Source organism: Pezoporus flaviventris, unplaced genomic scaffold (genome assembly GCF_033815535.1).
Source record: "Pezoporus flaviventris isolate CSIRO_AGI_PZ_B2104156 unplaced genomic scaffold, CSIRO_AGI_Pfla_v1 ptg000023l, whole genome shotgun sequence".
Taxonomy (NCBI): Eukaryota; Metazoa; Chordata; class Aves; order Psittaciformes; family Psittacidae; genus Pezoporus; species Pezoporus flaviventris.
In genome coordinates, this window is record NW_026892571.1 from 9,329,673 (window position 1) to 9,351,102 (window position 21,430).

General features: G+C 53.0%; 1 protein-coding gene across 3 annotated transcripts; it reads left to right on the plus strand.

Moving 5' to 3' along the window:
• The first annotated feature begins 1,702 nt into the window (after positions 1-1,702).
• On the plus strand, positions 1,703-20,772 carry SH3TC2 (SH3 domain and tetratricopeptide repeats 2). 3 transcript variants are annotated; one of them, XM_061456652.1, is made up of 20 exons: positions 1,703-2,064; positions 4,290-4,755; positions 5,685-5,870; positions 6,794-6,898; positions 8,063-8,167; positions 8,419-8,546; positions 8,985-9,090; positions 9,442-9,585; positions 9,709-9,913; positions 10,506-10,579; positions 11,356-11,551; positions 12,587-12,723; positions 12,837-12,878; positions 12,979-14,682; positions 14,788-14,968; positions 16,267-16,417; positions 17,194-17,316; positions 17,861-18,011; positions 18,644-18,840; positions 19,158-20,772. In XM_061456652.1, the coding sequence occupies exons 2-20, from the start codon at positions 4,722-4,724 to the stop codon at positions 19,347-19,349; spliced, it is 4,161 nt and encodes a 1,386-aa protein (XP_061312636.1). In that variant the 5' UTR covers positions 1,703-2,064; positions 4,290-4,721; the 3' UTR covers positions 19,350-20,772. The 3 variants fall into 3 exon arrangements, with proteins under 3 accessions (XP_061312636.1, XP_061312634.1, XP_061312637.1); XM_061456650.1 differs by lacking the exon at positions 1,703-2,064 and adding an exon at positions 2,108-2,519; XM_061456653.1 differs by lacking the exons at positions 1,703-2,064; positions 5,685-5,870 and adding an exon at positions 2,110-2,519.
• Positions 20,773-21,430: the final 658 nt, after the last annotated feature.

A 21,430-nucleotide genomic window follows, 5' to 3' on the forward strand; every position in this document is an offset into this window, starting at 1 on the left:
CTTGGGAGAAGCTGTTCTAGAGGCAGAAAGAGATTTTCCCTGATAGTCCTGTGCCTAAAAACTGCTATGATGTGTGATGCTGTGGCTGTTTCACCTGCAGCCGTTGCCAAAGCAGCAGTGGTGCTGGAAGGTACCACAGCTCTGCCTGCTCCTGGGTAAGGATGCCCAAGCATGGCAGTGTGCTGGAGCAGTGACTGCGGTGGGCAGGGTGGCCGAGGAAGGGATGCAATAACCAAAAGAGCTCCAAAAGGCCTTGAGATAGAGCACTGTGACGCTGTACGCTCACGACTGCTATTCCTGTTGCTCTTCTACACCTCATCATTGAGCTCTCTATATAGTGAAACTGGTGCCTCTAAGGCACCTGCATGTGGAGTATTACAGTGGGGCTTTCCCTGACGCCTCAAACCTTCCTGCAAGGTGAACTGGAAAAATCCCAAGGTGTTTGCACAGGGCTGAAATAAAGGATGCTTCCAGCAACACAGTGCCAGGCAGGAGCTGCAGCGATCTTCAGATCCTGGAGCTCAGCTGGCTTGCTCTGGTCCTTCCTTCTTCCTTCCCATGCCTTATCTGTGGCCGGCACTTCCCTGGCTGTGTCTCCAGGCAGTCTGGAGGCTCCCCTGGGTGGTGACGCCGCACTCTTCCTTTGAAGCACTGGTCGTGTTCGGGGGTCAAGTAGGATGCTTTGGGTTCACACCCCAGTGCCAGGGAGGACACCTTGGATCAGCACCCTGGGCTGCTCGCTGCATGGCTTCCCAGTGCTCTGTGTGCCAAAGGGTGGTCCCAGCCTCTGGACCCACCCAGGCACTGCTGACACACAGGGTCCATGTTCCAGCAGCACTTACTTCCTCTGCCCCTGGCTGAAAACAATGCAAGAGGCGCAGGTCTCAGCATTACTGAAAAGCACTGAGTTCAGCTTAGTTCAGCCCCAGAGCCTGCTTAACCCTGTAGCTGCGGGATGGAGCAAATATCCTGATGCAGGCAGCAGCTATGGATTGCCGTGTGCTGCACAGAATGGAGAAAGGTAAGAAGGGTCTTGACAGTGGAAGGGAAATCTTGAGTGAGTGCCATCGATGAAAAGACGTGTCTCAAAGCCAGGCCTGTCTGCCTGCATTTCAGTGACTTGCCATGCTGGTTTTGCTGCAAAACCATTGCACTTCCCGTGTCCTGACACCCTGCTTCCCGAGCTGCCGGCACACCAGGAAAGATGCTATCTTGATGCCACCCCGTCTGGGGCATGCGAGGGTATGAGTGAAGGTACATGGGGGCAGGTCCTTCTCTGCCGTTCTCCTGTCCCCCTACCCAAGCAGGCAGCCTGAAGGGCCCGGGATTGCAGGGGCATGGCACAGGCAGGTGCTTAAGACCCATTTGCAGAGGGTGAAAGCAAAAGCAGAGAGTGCAAGAATGAGGAAATGCCCCTGCTGGCCCTGCTTGCTTCGGGCAGTGTCCCCGGCTGCAGTGAGTGCCTGGGCTGGGTGGGCAAAAGAGGAGGAGGGAAGGAAAGCACTGCTCCACCCAACACCAAAACATGCCCCCACCCACCTTGGAGAATCAAACATGGAGTTTGTTTGACCTGGAAAATAAACATTTCGTCTTGTTTGTTTGCTTTCTTTCCTTGACCGAGGGCAGGTTTAGGCTGACTTCCTTTTTCACGTTCATTTTTAAATAACAAAGTGAGAAGCAAGGAGCTTCGTTTTGAACGTGCCAAGGAATGGTGAACTGCTGAGGGCTTCCAAAAGGAAACATGGGTATTAGAAAAGCTTGATATTAACTCATTGTTTTCAAAAGGAAAACAAGATAAGCCATGTTTTTCTCTCTGCTAGCCCTGTTTGTGGAGTTGAGGCGGGTGCATAAATACTGCTGGGTCCACAGATCTCTTGTTCTGTGTGCGTGTATTTGCATTTTGCCAGAGAAGGGGGTTTCAGAGCTGAGCGCCTCTGCCACCTCACCGGGGTGCAGGTAAAGCCTCTCCCTGGGGTTTGCTGTATCAGAGGCAGCCGGTGCACAGCAAGGATCAAAGGTCCCAATCCCCAAGGATGCAGCGCTGGAGCTGGGAGCAGGCGACAGGTCAGTATGGGAGAAGCTGCTCACGCACAGCAGCGCTTGCAACGGCAGGGAGCCGTGGTCAGCGTGGTCACGCTCAGGCTGAGCAGAGCCCTAACCATGGTCACCCTCTCCAGCCCTTGTTTGCTGCGGGGCCGGGATGAAGGTGTCTCCAGGGCGTTCGTGCTTCCCCCCGGGGGCTGGCAGCCTGTTTATAGCATACCTCTGGGTAACTCATTGACCTCTGCTGGGAAGCGGAGGTTCCCAAGATGATAAGGCACTCTTGGAAGAAATTCCTTTCCTCACAAGGGAGTGGCGGCGCTGGGCACGCTCGCCCGCCTTGCGAACACGTACACAGCCCCGCGCCGCGTCCCGGCACCGGCAGCGGTCCCCCGGGGACCCGGCTCTCAGAGCCTGGAGCTTCGTGGCCAAGAGTGCTCTGGAGGAAAGCGGTGCTGGGGAGCAGAGCGGAGGAGCAGGTCAGTACAGCCTCGCACCGCTCTGCCCTTGCAGCCGCTGTGGGCTGGGTGCCGGTCTCATGCCTGCGCCCTTCGTCCCCAGCTGAGCAGACACAGCCGGGGAGCAGGGGCTGGAGGTGGCTGGAGCAGTGCAGAGCAGGGACACGGCTGCGTGAATACAGGTTGGGGGAGAAAGGCTGCGGTTTTGGTCCCGGCTGAATTTGAGGCTCAGGTGGTGATGGGCACACTGAGAAAGGATAGGTTTGGTTTGGGTCCTTTGTATCCAGGAACTGACCGGAGAAGGGCAGGAGAAATCACAGCAGACACTGAATTTAGCAAAGTGGATTTGGGACCAGGAAATGTGCTGCTGTGTGACAGCCCTGGAGACCAACAGTGCCTACAGCTCTGTTGCACAGACAATGGTGCCCTGACAGTCACCCTGCCTCCTTTTTTGTGCCCTGGGGAGGGAAGAGGGAGGCTCTGGTGCTCTGCCTGCAGAAGGGGCTGGTATGGCTGCACCATGTTCACAAAGGGAGCAAAGACCCTGGAGAGTCAGCACACGCAGGGACCCCTGGGAAATTGCTTCTCTACTTACTAGGACCAGGCTTTCCTAGGGAAGCCAGGATGAGGGCTTCAGCAGAGGAGATCCATGGGGGGTAAGCAGAGGGGTAGGGAGTGGAACGGGAAGTTTTTGAGTTGCTGGCCAAAAGGAAAATTCCATTTCAGATCAAACAGAAGCCTGATACCTTTGCTTGTAGGGGGGGTGGGTTTGGTCGCTGGGTTACGTAGGTAAACTTAAAAGCAAAAAGAGATTCAAAACCACAACGAAAGCCATCCTTGTTTAGGAAATGAAACATAACATTCACTTGATCTAAAAGAAATAGGATTGTCCACTGGGTAGAAGAATTTGATGCTAATTGCTGAGCTATCGCTAAAACCAACAGCATTCTGAGTGAAGCAAAAAGCTTTGTCTGAAAACACCAACCCCACTGACAACACAGGCCCAAAACAGCAACATCTTTCATGTAAAGATGTGCCAGATTCTATCACAGAGCCCTCCTGTTCCTGCACCTTCAGAGCATCCCTAGGTCGACTGCGGGAGTTTTCTAAATTCGGAGCATTCCAGGGCCAACGTGCAACAGGAACAGACAGGGTCCTTGCCACAGGGAGGACAGTGCCGGCCTCTCTCAGCACTCACCTTTCTGCAGCTCCCTGTGGAGGCACAGCTTTGCACAGGACACATCAGCTTGACTAGCACACCAGGACAGAGCCACAGGGCTTTGTACCCTGATGTCAGGTGAGCTGCAGTGAGGAGGATGAGGGGGATGCTCCCTTCTCCAGCCAACCCCAACATTTTGACATGTTTTTTCCTGGCGATGACGAGAAACCCCCATGCTTTCAGGCTGCTCATGGGCAGGCAGGCTTTTATTAGAGACTTCCCAGTCAGCTCCATGAGCACAGACTCCATCCTGCCACAGCCCGTACCACAGCTAGCTACTCCTTGTGCTTTGCTTTAGGGGTGTTGCAGCGGTGCCAGGCAGCCCCCGTCATGGCACAGGAATCTGTCTGGTGAAAAACTGCTCACTGGGGTAATTACTCGCTACTCTGGAGAAGCTCAAGGCCTTGTCGTGCATTGGGACGCATGGCTGAGAGGAGCCAGCAATGCTCCTGGAGCACTCCACAGCAAGCAAGTCACTGCTGTGGTGGCACCGGCATTGGCTGGTTGTTGGTTGCTGAAGACCTCCCTGTCTGTGACTTCTGTCCCTAGACCTTTTGGTTTTTATTTTGCAGGGGCTGTGTTGCTCTGCCCAAGGATCCTCTGCAGACACCGGTCACCCATAGCACAGTGAGAGCACACAGCCGGTCCTGAGTCCTGGTCCTGCATGCTGGGGAAGGTCAGAGCTTGTGAGCAAAGAGGGAATGAGTTCATCCTGTGCAGCCCAAAGGATTCCAAACAGCAACCAGATCAGTCCCTCCTGGTGTTCACACCTGGGGTTCAGACAGTTCTGATCCCAGAGATGAGATGAGCCCCGCTAGCCCTGCAGGAATCCACAGTGTCTGTGCTTGCAGAGAACTCACCTGTGGCTTGCCTGGCCATAGCCCTGCTCTGCTGAGGCTGGTGTGGAGCAGGCAGTGCTGTCAGCCACCCTCGCTGTGAAACAGGGAGAGCAGCAGCTCGGCCGGGAGGAAGGTGGTCCAGAAACGGCCAGCCCTGGATGGAGGATGCTGGACGAGCCCCAGCGGGGCAGCTCTGCAGGTAAGGCGGGTGCTTGCAGTGTGATCAGGATCACGGCTGCCTTAGGAGGTGGGGGAGATCAGTGCTGACGCTCTCCAGAGAGCCCAGCAGGAAGCTGGGGCAGACCATTGGGCTTCCCATGCCTTGGCTGTCAGGAGGAATGACAGGAATGTGCCACGTGGGCTGGGTGACACGCTCCCAGGAGCCCAGGGTAATGGCAATGGTGGGGCCAGCACAGGGTAGCAACGCCAGTCGGTGGGATGAGACCCCCTCCCAGAGTACAGCATCCGGCTCCGGCCCCCAGCACAAGAAAGGCATGGACCTGTCAGAGGGGATCCAGAAGAGGGCCATGAAAATGATTGGAGGGCTGGAACCCCTCTCCTAGGAAGAAAAGCTGAGAAGAGAATGATCCAGGGACACCTTACTGCAACCTTTCAATACCTAAAGGGGGCTTATAAGAAGGGTGGAGAGAGGCTTTTTACTAGGGCCTATAGTGACAGGACAAGGGGAAATGGTCTTAAACTGAAAGAGGGGAGATTTAAATCAGATTTAAGGAGGAAATTCTTCCCTGTGAGGGTGGTGAGGCCTTGGCACAGGGTGCCCAGAGAAGCTGTGGCTGCCCCATCCCTGGCAGTGTTCAAGGCCAGGTTGGACACAGGAGCTTGAAGCAACCTGGTCTGGTGGAAAGTGTCCCTGCCCATGGCAGGGGGCTTGGAACAAAGTCTTTAAGTGGAAATGGTGGAGTCATCATCCCTGGAGGCATTTAAAAGATGTGTGCATGTGGCACTGAGGGACATGGACATGGTTTAGCGGTTAGCGTATTGGCAGTGCTGGGTTAATGGTTGGACTCGATCTTAAGGGGCTTTTCCAACCTAAATGATGCTATGATGCTGTGGTTCTAACCCAAGCCATTCTGTGCTCTGTGCCCATCGCCCCCGCCTCGCGGACAGACGGTGCCGCTCAAAAGGCACATTGTGCATTGTGTCTGTGGCCAGGGCTGAGCCACGGTGCCCAGCAGTACACTCCCCCCCTGCCAGCGCTCTGCCAGCCCCCAGCTTGGGGCTCGGGTATTGCTGGACACATGGGCTGCTGCCTTGAGATCCCCTGGCACCAGGACCTGTCCCTGGGATGCACAGGTAAGCTGTCCCTGAGGATGCCATGGCAGGACTGCGGGACCTGTGGCTGCAAAGCTCACACCACTGATGGGGCCACTGGGGAGCTGAGCACTGGCTCCCTTTTGCTGCTTGCCTGCCTTTCCCGAGATGGCCACTGGTGTCCCCTCCTCTTGCTGGGCACTTGTGTCACTAGATCTGGGGGTGTGGGGAACGAGGCAGGTCACTTTGGCCAGGGACGGGAGAGGACGACTAAGGGAGAGGGGTGGTTTATTCCCATGGTGTTGGCTTTTCAGAAGCCCCCTTGCCACCCGTGTCCTGCTGCCACTGCTGCCCAGGAGCACCCAACACCGCAAAGCTTGCAGAGCCCGTGGGGTGCTGCCAGCCCCAGAGGAGTAATTCCCATGCTGAATGCCCAAATGATCTAACAGGGCTGTGCTAATGGGCTGCAGGAGGGAGGTGGCTCAGGGCCAGCGGCTGTAGCCATGTGTCCCCAGGAGAGCCGATGCCAGTGGGTGCCACAAGCACCACAGCTCTGAGTGCTGGGACCTGGCCCTGGCTCTGGGCTGGGGCTGTTTCCTGCCCCCCGTTACAAAACATTTCAGCACCGGGGACGTAAATGAGTCACTGGCACGACTGGGGATAACTTCTCGCCAGCAGCTGCAGTTGGTCTCTTGAAACAGCTCCCAGTTCCCTTTCTGAGCCTGGCCCAAACAGAAATAAACATCAAATCGGTGCGTGCCGCTGGAGGAAACCCATTCCTCCTCTCACCCAAGCGAGCCCTGGTCCCTGCCTGGCTCTGTGGAGACCCACCAGCATGCTTTGTCATGCCACAGGCAGCAGTGTCTGTCCTGCCTCCTCCTTTGACACAACCTGTGGAGACCTCTTGGGCAGGGAGCATCCTGCCAGGGATCCGAATGCTTCTCCCCACCTCCTGTCTTTCCCAGAGGAAGAGTGTGATTCCTGCTGTCCCCACTCGCCCGTGCTCCTGCCCCACTGGGACCGCCTGCAGCACAAGGGAAAATGGTGGCGGGACAAGACCATGGCATCAGGTACCTGTCCTTGGGGAAGGGGGACCCAGCTCCTGCCCATCAGGGTCTGCCGGGAGGCAGGGTGGTGAGAGAGGGATGGAGCAGCCCCATCCAGCCCAGCTCTAGGAGCCAGCTCACATTTAGCTCTGCCTCCGGCTCATTTTGCTTCCACATCTCTGTTTCCCCTATGTGTAGAAGGGATGTGAGTTGCTGGATGAAGTCCTTTGTTAAGTGTGTTCAGATCAGCTGTTGAGAAATGTAGAGCCTTTTCTTTCAAAGAAAAGCTCATTCATTACAGGTCCAGCCTTGGGCCATTCTTTTCTACTGCTAACTATAAACAAGGATTATAATTCTGTGTGCAAATAACAGTTTATTTGACTGATTTGCAAAGCTGGCTCATTAAAAACAATGGTAGAGTGTAGTTATGGTCACAAAAGTGACTTACGAAAGCCGCTGCATGTTCCAGCTCCAGATCTCCAGGTATGTGTTTGTCTTACAAGTCCAATCTGATTACTGACAGAAATTGGTTTTTAGTCTTGTTACCCCTCCACAGCCAATACAGCTGTGGAAGAGCAAGCTGGATTTTTATGTGCCTCAGCCTTCATTAGCACAATTAACCAGCTGAGCTTTCAGTTCCTGAATCCTTTATGGCAATAGCTGACGGTGTGTGAAGCACAGAGAATGCAGCTTGGGTTTCAGACATTGACCAGAGTAGGCAGGGAGCAAAATCTCATTTTGACTGTCAAATTGATGAGCAAACTCTCCTGCACTGGGGAAGTTCCCTTACTCTGAGGCCTCCTCCAAAATACTCTGTGTCAGGGGTGACCCATTCTGCCAGATCTGCTCAGTGAGGGTCTGTCCCAAGAGCAAGTAAGGAAGGTCCCCTCACTTCAAAGCTACTCCAGCACTGGAAGTAAGTCAGTCTCAAGTGTATCATGTAGTTAGGAGACACCAGTCCCATGGATCTTGACTCCAACCTTGAGCGTGAGTTTAGGTGATACGAGACTCAGACAACCCCCAGCCAGATCTGCACTGCAACCCACGGGCTTTGCTTTCAGGTGGTGTGGTTAGGCAGATGTCCTGGGTTCAGAGTTACCAGCTGGGCTTCAACCACGACAGCAGAATATCCTAGACCTCTGCCACAAAATTTGACAGCAGCTCTTCTGTGTGTGCCCCCCTTGCTAGGTAAGACTGAGGCATCAGATCCAAGCAACCCCACTACTGAGGCAGCAGAAGGTTCTCCAGACACCCCCTTGGTGCTGCTGGCTGTCAGGGAGGGCTTTCCACAAGGTAAGATGCTGCATTTGGCATCGCCCGTATTTCTGTGGTTGAATGCAGCAAGGCCTGGCACTGCAGTTAACAGACCCCCTGTCATCCCTTGCGTTCCTCAGCTTTGCTGCTGAAGGGGGTTGAGGGGTCGGGTTTGTGTTGTTTGAGCATCACAACCAGGCTGGAGGCACTGGCGGGGCTGGCTGCAGGGAGGCAGCTCTGTGTGCATGGAGCTCCTTCTCCCCCTTATCCCTGCACATTTCCTTTTCAAGAGATTTCGCTCTTCTTCTCCGTTGAGAGCCGCTCCTCCCGGTGCCTCAATTCCCAGCTCCAGGAAGCAGCCAGAAAGAAGCTGTGGGCCCTAGAGAGTGACGACAGAGATGTCTGTGCCCTGTTCAAGGTAAGCGTCCCAGCCTGGCAGGGCAGAGTGTATACTGGGAGGGTCCTGGTGTGATGGGATGCGTGATGGTGGGATACCAAACCCAGCCGAGAGAGAAAGTTCCTCCAAGGCTGCTGCAGGGTATGTTCTGCACATGGGGACTCTGTAAGGGAGTGGAATGATGGGGGAAATGAACTCATAACAGGTGAGAGGCAGATGCAAAGCTGAGCCTCATGTCAGGAGCCTCATATTGGAGGCTCTGAGCTGCCTGGAGCTGTTGACTGCAGCACCACCCCTTAACCCCAGGCAAATAAATCACATAGCTTTGGTCTCAACTACGGTAATAAATGAGGGCTTAGTCTCATTCCAGGGAGTATTATTATTTCCACACTGAGAAAGGAGACCCCCTGACAGAGTCCCAGGACTGTCCCTTAATCTTCATTTGTCTTCCATCTTCAGGAGCTGTCAGCCCGGCTGGTCTGCATGCAGGCACAGGAGGATCGGTTCATCCTCACCTTCAAAACCCTGGAAGAAGTCTGGAAGTTTTCCACGTATCTGACTTTAGGTAGTGTTTCCAAGGTGTGGGAGATCTAAACAGACAGTGTGAGAAGGAGTTTTAGAGAAGATAGTCTGTCACAAAACCAGTAATGTAACAGGGTGGACAGATGAAGAATATTAATTAGAAAGCCTTGGTGTCCATCTACAGATTTATGAAACCACTGTCTGCATCAGTGAACAAGACCCAGGAGGATGCCTTCTGGGTAATCCCTCTATGGAATCTTGGGGATGGAGACAGAATTAGAGGCTGTTGCCTCACAGCATGGTTGCAGCTGGCAGGCTGGGAGACATCCAAAGAGCACTTCATCCTGCCCCATGGAGGAGAATGCTAACACTACTTTCCCTCTTGGTTTCATAGGGTATGTGGGCAGCTGCCTGGAACAGCTTCTCTTTGACCAGGAGTACTGGCTAAACTGTGCTCTGATGGAGGACACGGAGATCAGAGTTACTGTGGATGAAGATCGCTTGGCCACCATATATATGGGTCTGCTACTGCAGGAAGGTGAGAGGGACTGCATATGTAGGGACTTCCTCAAAAGCATCTCCTCTGGGCTGTGTTGTAGCCCTGTGCTGGGCTGTCTTGCACTCATGCTGTTGACCTGGGCATGACTCTTTCTATCTGCAGGTAACTTTTTTTCCAGAGCAGTTCCTGGTGCTCCGGAGCAGCCGGAGCAGGAGGGAGAGGAAGCCCTGCAGCTCTGCAAGAACGAGCTGATCCACGTGAAGAATGTTGGAGAGGAGTCCAAGTGGGAAGGGACGTCCTTACTGACGGGTCAGAGAGGCCTGGTGCCTGTGACAGCTCTAGAGCCAATACCTCACCCATTTTACCAGTAAGTAGACTGGACAATTAACAGAGCTCAAGCCAAGATTCTTCCCTGATCCTCATGCATGAGCTGGCACCAAGCCTGGAATGAGAAGTTGCTCTTGCCTCCAGCAGTGGTCAAGAGCTGCACAGTTCTGTGAGGATATACATTGTGCATAAAGACAACCGCTGGAACCAATTCAGGTCCTGTTAAAGGGACGGTGCAAGTTCATACTTGATACCATTCTTGTATGATATTGATTTAGGTCATAAGATTATTTAGATTTATGTGTAAATAACTGGGAGAAAAAGCATAACCCAAGACTTATCCAGTCAAAGTGTGGCTTCATGTTGGACACATGGATGAGCCTCAAAGGCACCCTCAGCTGCTCTTATCCTGCTCTTACCATGGGGTGTAAGGCTGCAGTTGTGAGATGCAAACAGCCTCCCATGCCCAGTAACACCATTACAAGGAATTACTAGACTGGCCATGCTCCATAGCAGCTCTGGCACTCCCAGGGGACAGAACGTCTGTCCTGCTTGCATGAAACCATCTCTGGTGCTGGCCTGAGGGCAGGGCTGCTCGGAGAGAAGCAGTGTGGTTCCCTTTTGCTTTGCAGGTGGTTCCTGAGGAACTATGCTGTGAGTTTTGGCATCTCCCAGGAGATCAGTGGGACAAGCACTGAGCCAATTGGTGAGTGACACCTGTGTAACACAGCTGCCCTTCCCAGGGAAGGGTACAGCTCTTGCAAACCTGGGTTTGGCCACAAATGCAAAGGACCCATCTCCTGATCTGATGACACTCCATTGCAAGATGCTTTAAGGGAAAACAGCATCTTTGGCCTCTCTTGAATGGAGACCAGAGCTTGCAAATTGCATGTACTTAGAAGGAAGATCTGAGCAGTACAGAGTACAAAGGGCTGCTGGTGGTATCCTCCTGCCAATGGGTTTTCTGTTCTACTGTAATTTTGCCGCTAATTCTTTCAGAACTGAAGTTTTATGTAATTAGTCTCCCACCAATGTGCATATGAAATCTGTGCCCATCATTCTCCAGGCCATTCCTGCCCACACATGGGCATTGTTCAGTGCATGCTGGACTTGAGAAGTCACTGCAGGTGTGAATTTGGCATGTAGTGTGATGGACATTTGTACTGTCAAAGATTTCGCTCCTGGCAGAGAGCTGAGACAGTTCAGCTTCTATGAAGCTTCTTGTTTCCAGACACCTTCCATACTGCAGCTCTCAGAGGTTTCAGTATTTGGCTATGTGGCTTTTGTCTGTGGCTTTTGTGTATTTTATTAAAATCCTCTTCTCAAGAAGAGATGTGACCCTGAGAGCACAATAAATCTTAGGGGACAGGGAGGTAGCCTTCTCAAGCTGCAATCAGTGTCTCCTTGCCCAAGCCTTCTCCAGCGAGGAGGTTTTGACAGTGGCCTTACACTGAAATGCCCTTTTTTGCCTTGGTTTCCCAGTCAAAGGCAGGTGCACAGCCACAAAGGACCACAGAGGAGCAGCATGGGATGAACTGAGTTTCTCCAAAGGAGACAGCATAGAAGTCATTGGCTTCTTCATTCCAGGACTCCCGTGGTTTGTGGGCAAATCCCTCAGCAGTGGGAGCATTGGATTTGTCCCAACTCAATACATAAGTCCCAAGGCTTGTGAACCTCTGTAAGTTTACTGCTACCATGTCAATTAAATTAAACTCAGGAGAAAATGAAGGGAAGACTTCAAGTCCCAACTCAAGGCTATGCGAGAGTCCAGGGCAGGTGATTTGCTTTGCAAGACCTTCACAGAGGATTCATTTGAGGTCTGTCCGGAAGCCTCGGCAAGGCTCTGCTGCCAACAGGCTGCAGGAGGCTCTGCTCAGACAAAGCAACCATATTTCACTTCTCTCAGGTGATTCTTGGAGAGGAACAGATCTGGCCCTGGGCTAAGCCTGGCTTCATGCTAAGGAAGCCCAGGACATCTGTGTACCAGACAAACTGGCTTCACAGTTCCACCTAGAAATGTTCTTGACTTCGTGGCTTTGTCTGAGGAGCTCTGAGTGTGACAAGGGTGGGGGGAGCGATCACTGCCAAAAAAACAAGTCCTGCTTTGCTTCCTTCTGCCCCTTTGCTTTCTGTGGGAGGTGGAGGCAAACAACCGCTGGCACAGTTCCTCACTGAGCAGAATTAAACACCCTCCCAGGGCACAGACAGAAGTTGTCCAGGGAGGGAGGGTGACACAACCCCATGCTGATGAGCTGGGCATTTGCCTTTATTGGTGGCTTAAAGACATAGGTTAGGTTCAGTACCCATCCAAAAAGGCTTCTCCTCCAAGAGTGTATGTGGGAGGAAGAGGTCCTAACCTGTTGCCAGGTCTGCTGGGTTTCCTGGGTCATGCTCACTCAGGGTAAGTCTTTGGCACTTTTCTCTCATTCTACAGAGAACAGAGAGCTCAGATGATGCTCTGATCTAGAAAGGGCTTCTGGAGAGGAAAAAGACCAATATGTTACTCCCTCTAATACCCATAGGTTCCTCCATAAGAACATGGATCTGGGAGCCTTGATGAGGAAGGTGTCCAGACTGTATTCATCAGCAGCAGAGCTTTTCTGGTGGGAGGAAGAGGAGGAGTGGGAAAGCCCAGCCCAGCCTACGGGGTAGCTGTAGTGTCAGGGGATGGGCAGGCACTGACTGTTTTCTCATGATGTCTGCCTCAACCTAGGGGAAAAGGCTTGGTGTTTCTGAACGAGGAAGAAAAGTCCCCGCTCCTGCGCATCCCCTGCAATGGTGGTGAGCAGCACTTCACCACCCTCCTCAGTGACCTGGCACGCACGGACATCACCTCTGTGTACCGGCTGGGTGAGTCTCCCCTCTCCTTACATATCCAGCCATATGGCTGCCCATGGGGAGCAGTGCTGGGCAGTGCCTAGAAAGCTCCTTGCTTTTTGTTTCCTGTTTGTCTCTTTGTGTAGATGGTTTTGAACCTACAGCCATGTTCCCGAAAGTGCCTTCAGGTGAGTACGTGGAAGGGACATAATGGAATGCTTTTCTGATGATTCTGAGGGTGAATTTTGACATGGGGAAACATCTCACTATGATGTCTGTCCCTTCCAGAGGCTGTTCTCCGTGGCTGTAAAGATATCCAACTGCTCCAGTCCTGGGAGGAAATAAATGAGTTGGCTACCAATAGCACCTCTGAGCTGTCTAGCCCAGGGAGTGAATCAGCCCCTCATACACTAGAAGATGTTCTCCTGGAGAAGCTGGATGACTTTGATGATCCCAAGTTCTTCATTGACTTGAATGCTGGACACATGGAAGACGCTGATGTATTTGACCCCATATTGACCTTCCTTAACCAAGACAGTTACGTGCCCAGTTTTCAAAGCCTCTATGATCTCAGTTTTTCCTTTCTCAACTCCACTTTTTATGGTTTCTCTGATGAGGATGAACTGATCTTGTACCTTGAGGCATCCAGGAACTGGGCCAAGAGAACTCATTCAGTTTGGGCCCATGTCAGGCTCTGTTTCCTCTTGGGTAAGCTTTGCATCAAAAAGGTCAAGTTCTCCCAGGCTCGAGTCTACTTTGAGGAAGCCATGAGCATCCTGGACAGGGGTTTTGGGGACCTGCCCCTATTGGCTGCATTGCATGTGAACCTTGCCTCCATCTACTTGAAGCAGAACATGAAGCACAAGTTCTCCTCCCTGCTGGGAAAAATGGTGGCCTTGCTTGTCTGCCTGCCTGGCCGCTCTTTCAGCTCTGAGAACGAGCTGGAGGTTATGATGTATGTCCTGAGGGAAGCCATTGCTGTGGGTAATGCTCCCTTAGAGGCAAGGGTCTGCTTCCTTATTGTCAAGCTCTTCCTACAACTGGGCAAAAATGATGAAGTGCTGCCCTTTACCGAGCATCTTCAGTGTCTCACCACCACTTTAGTCAGCCCAGACACTAGTTCTATGCCACTGGATGCCACCCCCATCTTGAGCTACCTGTATGACAAGAAGTATTTGCCAAATATCGCACTGGCCTCTGCCAGGCTGTTTGTTCCCACTGGCATCAAGGGGACACCGACACCCACTTGGAGAGCTGGCTTTATCCTCCAAAATACTTCCAAACTCCTGGGAAGCCAGCTGGAGAGGAGCAGCATCCCATCACTGGCCTGTTTCTATCTCAAGCAAGCACTGCATTTCTGTGGTGAGACCAGAGCGGTGCCCATCCAGAGGACGCTGTGTACCATCTTGTCCAGGATGTACCTCCAGCATGGTGTGTTGGATGGGGCGGTTTGCTACGCAGCCATGGCTGTAACCCTCAGTAGACTGATGGGAGAGGAGGAGGCTTTTGAGTCTTCCCTGTCATTGGGGTGGATGTATCTCCTGCACAGCCAGCCGGGACCCGCCGCAGACATCATGTGGCAGCTCTTGCACTCTCTGCATGGGACAGACAGCGTGACTCAGGGTGGAGCGGTGCACAATCTGCTGGCCATTGCCCTCAAAGGAGAAGGGCAGGTACAAAAGGCTGCAGAGAACTACCTGCGGGCCCTGCAGAAAGCCAAGGAGACCGGGAACAAGAGGAACCAGGCTATCGCCCTGGCCAACCTCGGGCAGCTGAGCCTTTCGCATGGGGCGAACCAGCTCTCTGAGCTCTACCTGCTCCAGTCGGCTCAGCTCTACGCTGAGCTCCAGGGCAACCAAGACCTGGAGATGGAGTTTGTGCGTGTGCTGCTGTGGCTAGCACTGGCCATGGTGAACAGGCAGAGGATGGAGGATGGCAAACTCTGTTATGAACTGGCGTTGGTTTTTGCCCTGAAGTGGCATAACGTGAGGAGTGAGTACAGCCATCCTGGCGGGAGCCAAGGCAGCATTCAGCTCTGTGTGCAGCACCCTAACACAGTCCCCTGACCTGTCCTTTTCCCTTCCCTGTACCATGCAGGTCAGCTTCACATCACTGAGTCTCTCTGCCATTTCTACAGCAAAGTGTCCCCCAGTCTCCAGGCCTGCATCACCTACCATGAGCACTGGGTATCTTTGGCACAGCAGTTGCAGGACAGGGAGCTGGAAGGCAATGTCCGGCAGACCCTCAGCCAGCTTTACCAGGCTTTGGGCACACCTGAGTAAGTCCTGTCTGTGGCTGCTAGATGATGCTAGAGTGGGGTCCGTGCTCACCCAAAGCAGGAGCAGTGGCTGTTAGGTGTGACAGAACTGGGTTCTGGCCAAACACAGTTTTCCAGAGAGACATCCAGCCTTGATCAGAGGGGACCCAGCAACAGGGAATTCATCACTTCCTTTGGAGGCTTTTTCCAGTGATTAACCACCATTCACCAGTAAAAATAGGTTCCTTATCTGTTATTTGAATAAGTCTGGCTTCAGCCTCCAGCTGCTGAGTCTGTCTTTCCTATCTCTGCTGAAATATTTTCCCCAGGGAGGTATTTAAGACTCCATATCAATTCACCTTTCAATCTCCTGCTTGACACATGCAGGTGACTGATTAGATTAGGTGGGAGGGGAGAGAAGGAGGCTTGGACAGACCACAGACTTTCTTCAGTCTTTGAAGGCAAATGTGTCAAGTAGTGGAGCTAGCTCCCATGTTCCAGAAGGACAAATGAGCAGGGGCTGTCATTAACTTGGATGTTAACCTTGCCTTGCTAGGTCACAGTGAGTTCAGAGGGAAGGTATTTAGGAAGCAGACACCTGTCATGTGAATGATGCTATTTAAGATCACAAAGCTCCCCATTCCCTGAGCTCCAAGGACAGCTGGAGCCCAGTTGCCAACAGGCAAGACACCAGGCAAACAAACATGTCCTGGGTAGTGCCCAGTGCTCCCTTGGCCACAGCTGCCTTCTGCAGGCAGTGTGTCCAACCTGCTGGCCTGTCCTGCTGCTTGTCCCCTTGTGACAAGGGCTTGGAAAGGGGCTCTGAGGTCTGGCACATGTAGCCACAGATGTTCCTCTTCGGCTGCACCGAGGGGCAGACGCTAGACAGGGATGTGGGTTTGGGTGCCAGATAATGTATGGAAAACTTAGGTGCAAGCGTTCCCTGTCTTATAGCTGGGAGTGACTTTGAGGCTTAGCGCAGGGGACAAATAGGGTTTGCAGATGACGTGGGCAAAACCCTCTATATCAGATTAAACAAGCAGAGGTGGGGAGCAGCGCCTTTGGGAGCTACTTTGGGGCTGTGCTGAGCACTGGGATCCTGGGCTGGTCTGAGGTTGCCAGGTGATAATGCACACATGCACTAAAGCATGGAGACTGGCACAGTTTTACCTTGCTCAGAGCTGTCCGTTTGTCCCTAACCTTTGGCAGCTGCAGGAGAAGGCAGGATTGCCAATTTAGAGGTGGTGTAGCTTTGCAGCTCATTGCTGGAGGTGTCCTCTGGTTTCCCTATAATGAATTTTTCCCTGTTTCCATCACAGGGCTCTGAGACAGTCCCTGGACTGCACCAAACAGAGTCTAAGGATCTTCATTGACCTTGAGGAGACTGTGAAAGCAGCAGAGGCCTGGCTGCAGGCAGGAAGGCTCTACTATCTTATGCAGGAAGATGAGCTGGTGGAAATGTACTTTCAGGTATGGAGGAGGTGGCTGAAGCAGTCCTATACCCATCCTGTCTAGCTGCATTCCCATCATAGCTCCTTAGTAGGAGCCTTTTGCAGGTGGAAGACCAGGAAGAGAAAGTTCTTATGAGCAGTGTAAACCTGCTGCTAGAAGGAGGAGCTGTTTCCTTACACTCATGCGCTATCTGGCACTAAATTTCCTATCTTGCCTTCATACACTGTGTTTAGAGGCTTTTTGGATGAGAGTCTGTGAGTTTATTGAGTAAGAAAGTGATGTAGGAGTGCCAAAGGAAGCTGGAAGTGCCAGGTGACCGGCTCCCATTGAAACACACATAGATAAGGGGTAAGATGCTAGGGAAGTGCTTGGAGACTTCTTGTAGTAGAAGACTACTTTCTTCTTTCCATCTCTAGCTCTACTTTATCAGCTGAGCTGCAAAATGGAATAGCAGGTCATAAAATCTTAGGGCTCCGTTCAGGGAGCAGCTTCTATTCGAAGATGGGAAACCCTTTCAAGTGCCCAGAGTCAGCAGAGCAGAAAACTGGTTGAGTCTGCTGAGGATGAACTGTGCTAGGGTATTGAGCAAAGCACCAGCCTGGACACACACAGAAGATGCTTTGGGTCCTTGCTCTGTTACCCAGCTACCTATATGTGCCTGCTGGCCTACCTGTCTCCATGCTGTTTAGAGCACTGGGGCTCATGTTTATGATGAATTGGTTTTATTTAATCACACAAATTTCTATGTGCAGGTATCTCTTTCCAAGCCTCATTCCAGTTCATTTTCCTTCCAGGCAGCCATTCAGACTGCTCTGAAAGTGGAGAACATCTCCTTGGCCATGGATCTTTATGAAAAAGCAGGTGATACCTTTTTTAATGGCAGCCGAAACAGAGAGAGAGCAGTGGAGTTTTACAGGGTACTGATCCCCCCCAAGCATTTCTGTCCTTGTGTCCCTGCAAGGTGATGGCTGTGGGGAGCTTTGCCTCTGGGCTGGCTGCAGCACTGTGCGGACAGGCTGGAGGGATGGAGAGGGCCAGGATGGTTCTGAGTGTGCCAGAGTGCAAACTGCTGCAGGGGGGAAGCCTGGAGCGCAGGCATACTTTGCAATGGCTTTAGCTCACCCAAGAGATCATCTGGGAGGTGGGAGCAGGATCCTTACATTATAAATCCTGGCAGTGTTAGGTGTGAGCTGGTTGCTCCTGGGGACGTGCTCAGGGTCAGAATATCAGGCACCTAAGGAAGGGCAGAGGTGTGAGGCTCAGGTTTTGAGAACCACGCTCTGGGATATGAAACCTATTTGCAAGGGAAAGAGGGAGCTAGGACCTGAAACTCAACCCCTCCATCATCTGCCTGCTATGTCAAGCACTTGTTCCATGTCCTGCTGCTCTATCACCCCTCTGCGGGCAGTGCTGAACCGATACCTCCAAGAACAGCCGGGACTCACTGTCTTCTCTCCTCAGGGAGGTGCTGTGCCCTTGGCCAGAAAACTAAAGGCCTCTAAGACAGAGCTGCGGCTCTTCAATAAGCTGACGGAGCTGCAGATCAGGCTGCAGGGCTACGAGAAGGCTCTGGAGTTTGCCACACTGGCAGCCAGGCTGAGCATCAGGGTCGGTAAGTGATGCACACCCACAGGGCACGGGGGCTGCTGTTCCCTGCAGATGGGGTTGTCCTTCTGCGTGGGAACATTGTGCATGTGAAAGGGGGATCTCCTGCTCTCAGGAGACTGCTGGACCTATTCTTATCCTAACTGGTAACATCTTTTTAAGGCTGCTTCCCTTTTAAGCTGCATGACAACCACATGGGAGTGCTTTGCTATGGTGCTGGGACTGCCTGAGTGCAGGGTTGTTGCTACACCGGAGCACGGGAAGTCTGGTGAAGGCACAGGACTGAACAGTTCCTCTCTGCCCTGGCTCTTCTGATAAACTCATCCTTTCCCATTACAAAAATAGTTTGAATGGGCAAAACGCCAGCATAAATGTCTGAGATGGAGCCAGTCCCATAATAGCCCCTTTGCAGCACCAAAGAAATCCCCTGGTTGAATGATTTACTCCTTGGACAATCTGTCCAGCGTTGGTATCGGCACCCCTGCCCATGGCTCTGTTTTCTCTGAACTACCTACTAATGCAGTGTCTCCTTAGGAAGATACCCATGCCTCAGGCTTTTGAGCAAATGCACCCCCAAGCAGCTCAGCATGGGATGTGTGGTGAGCTGTTGCAGGGAGACTATCAGCAACTCTTTTCCAGGAGATCAATTACAAGAGCTGGTTGCATTCCACCGCCTGGCTACAGTCTACTATTTCCTGCATATGTATGAGATGGCAGAAGATTGCTACCTAAAGACCCTTGCCTTGCGTCCCCCCTTGCTGCAGTGTTCTGGAGAGGCCCTGTACTACTGCAAGGTGTATTGCCACCTTGGCAACCTGACCCTGCACAAACTGAAGGTAGGAAACCTTTCCGTGATGCTGTGTTGAGCACTCTGGTCTTGACAGAGGTAAGAATATCACATCTGCACATGTAGGCAGCTGCATCCTGTGACTCTCCATCCTATGTGCAGCTTTAGAATGAATGCACACAATGCAGGAAAAATGATTTGGAAAGAGGCACTGGCACTTGGCTGTGGCTGTATGGAGCCCCATTTCAATGAAGTCAGGTGTCACCGTGTTCTGCCTGGAACCACTGGGCTCTACTCCAGCTCCCTTATTCCCTGTGACCCTCAATTAAACCACTTCCTAACGCCTGCCCTGTCCTTTACCATTAGGATGAACAGGATGCAGCAGCCTACTTCCTCCTGGCGCTCGCCGCTGCAACCGAGCTGGGTGACCAGGGGCTGCAGGGCCTCATCCGCACCAAGCTGGGTGACATCCCTGGTGCCCTGCAGGGACCTGAGGGCACAGCAGGCTGTGCCACGTTCCGGCCCAGGTGGCTGAGTGAAGGTGGCCACGTCGTCTGACTGACCACAACCTGGGGACTCCACTGTGACCTGTCACACAGCATCGTGCTGTGCCACTGGCATGGGTCCATGTGCTCTGCAGGACAACCAGCCCTGGAGAACATCGCATCCTAAGGAGCCGCAGTGTTTGGTCTTCTTGTCCCTGACAGACAAGGGGTGAAGTGCTTGGAACCCTGCCCTCATTTTCCAGGAGCAGGGATGTACATCAAGGCTGGGCATCGGGGCAGGATGGGGACCGGGCAGCAGTGCTGGCACCTGCAGTGCAGTGGAGATGAGCAACAGATGGCAATTGGAGTGGGGGTGCCTGCCTGGGTGGGGACAAGAAAGTGCTGCCATGTGCCAGCTGCCACACACACCTCAGGTCCCATGGGGCAGCTCAGCCCAAGCCAACTGTGTTTTAACTTGAATAGCAACTCCTTTATTTATTCTTACCTGTTCTCTGTCCCGTCTGCTCTGCAGAGGTCTGTGACCCATACCTCTGTAAAGCCACGGACCTCTTTGGTACAAAGCACCACCAAAGCCTGTGGCAGTGAGAGGCAGAATTAGGGAAAGGAGAAGTGAAAGGGGCTGTGGACAAGCCCTGAATGCAGGTGGGCAGCAGCTTGGGGGCAGGCAGAGCCCACCCTCACTTCAGCCCTGCCATTCAGCTCAGCAGTGATGTTGGAGCAGCTGTGGTGGCTCTTCTGCCCCACAGCCCATGTGTGCTTTCAGCATCTAAAGCATGAGCACACTGCGGGTCCTTCATGGCAAAAAAGCGCTGGACTGGGCTGCCCAGGGAAGTGGTGCAGTCATCACCCCTGGAGGTATTGGAAAGATGCGTAGATGTGATGCTTGGGGACATGGTTTAATGGTGGACTTAGTGCTGGGTTAACAGCTGGACTTGATGATGCTGTGTGGCACACATCCAGTCCCTGGGCAGGGGTGCTGATGGGACACAGGGGGACTTCTGTTGGGGAGAGGCAGCTGCAAAGCCTTTGCATTGGCCATTGCCAGCCCCAGGAGGAGCCAGCAGCCTACAGGCAGCAAGCAAGCTGCCTTCAAGTGCCCTGACCTACATGGCTGGAGAGAAGCACAAACTCCTCTGTGGAGCAAGCGGGAGGAGCAGGAGGCACGGAGGAGCCTTCTGAAAGCAGCAGGAGCAGCAGCAGCTCTCCTCCATAGCCCATCTCACCACCAGAGAGCAATAACTGCCCACGTTTGCAGCCTCGTGTGGGCAAGTGCTGCTTCCTGGCTAAGGCTGACTTCGGTTTTCAGTCTTGACTGGTGCAGAGTGAAGAATGAGCTGTTTTTCCAGCTCATCTCTTTGCTTTGACAACCAGTGGCCCAGCGGGGGCTTCCCAAGGAGACCCAGCTCCCAGTCCTTCCACCTCCCTGCCGCGGTCCCTTGCTTGGAAATGCTAAATGCAGAACATTCATTTCCTCACTGCTCTTTGCAAATGCTGACTTCATTTTCCCCCTCTAATCCCTGCAAGGCATCCATCACTGGGGCAATGAATAGTTTACTGCTTGTTTATCAAGCATTCCTGCAGTGCGTTTAGGGAGCTTCAGCCCTGAACACAGAGAAGGCAAATATTCATCCCATTTGGAACACAGCAAGCTCAGAGGAGAACCAGTCCCCAGAACCTTCCTGCCTCGCTGCACAGGGCTGCCTGTTCTCAGTTCAGGTGGCTGAGAAGTGCCATCCCCAGCACCTCACTTAGGGATGCTGCCCAGCCCCATGGTAGCTTGACTGCAGTACCCAGCCTGCCTGGTCCTCAGAAGTGCCCTTTAGGTACCTGTGAGGAGCGGAGGCTCAAGGCCACCACTGCTGCTGCCCAGGGATCCCAGTGATGCTTTTGTTACCAGTGGTTGTAGAGGCTGGTGCTGCGCCACTGGCCAGGCTCTGTGCTTGTGCCTCTATCTGTGGCAGAGCCCCCAGACCCACACCGGTGGCCAGTGGCTGTTGTGGGTCTTGCCAAAGTGCAGTCCAGTGGAGGATGAATCATGCAGAGAACATCCCTGCTAAAATACCCCTTCCAGAGCCAAAGCTGAGGCCATGCTGCCTAGCACCAGTGAGAAAAAGCGGGCTTTGTTTAAACACA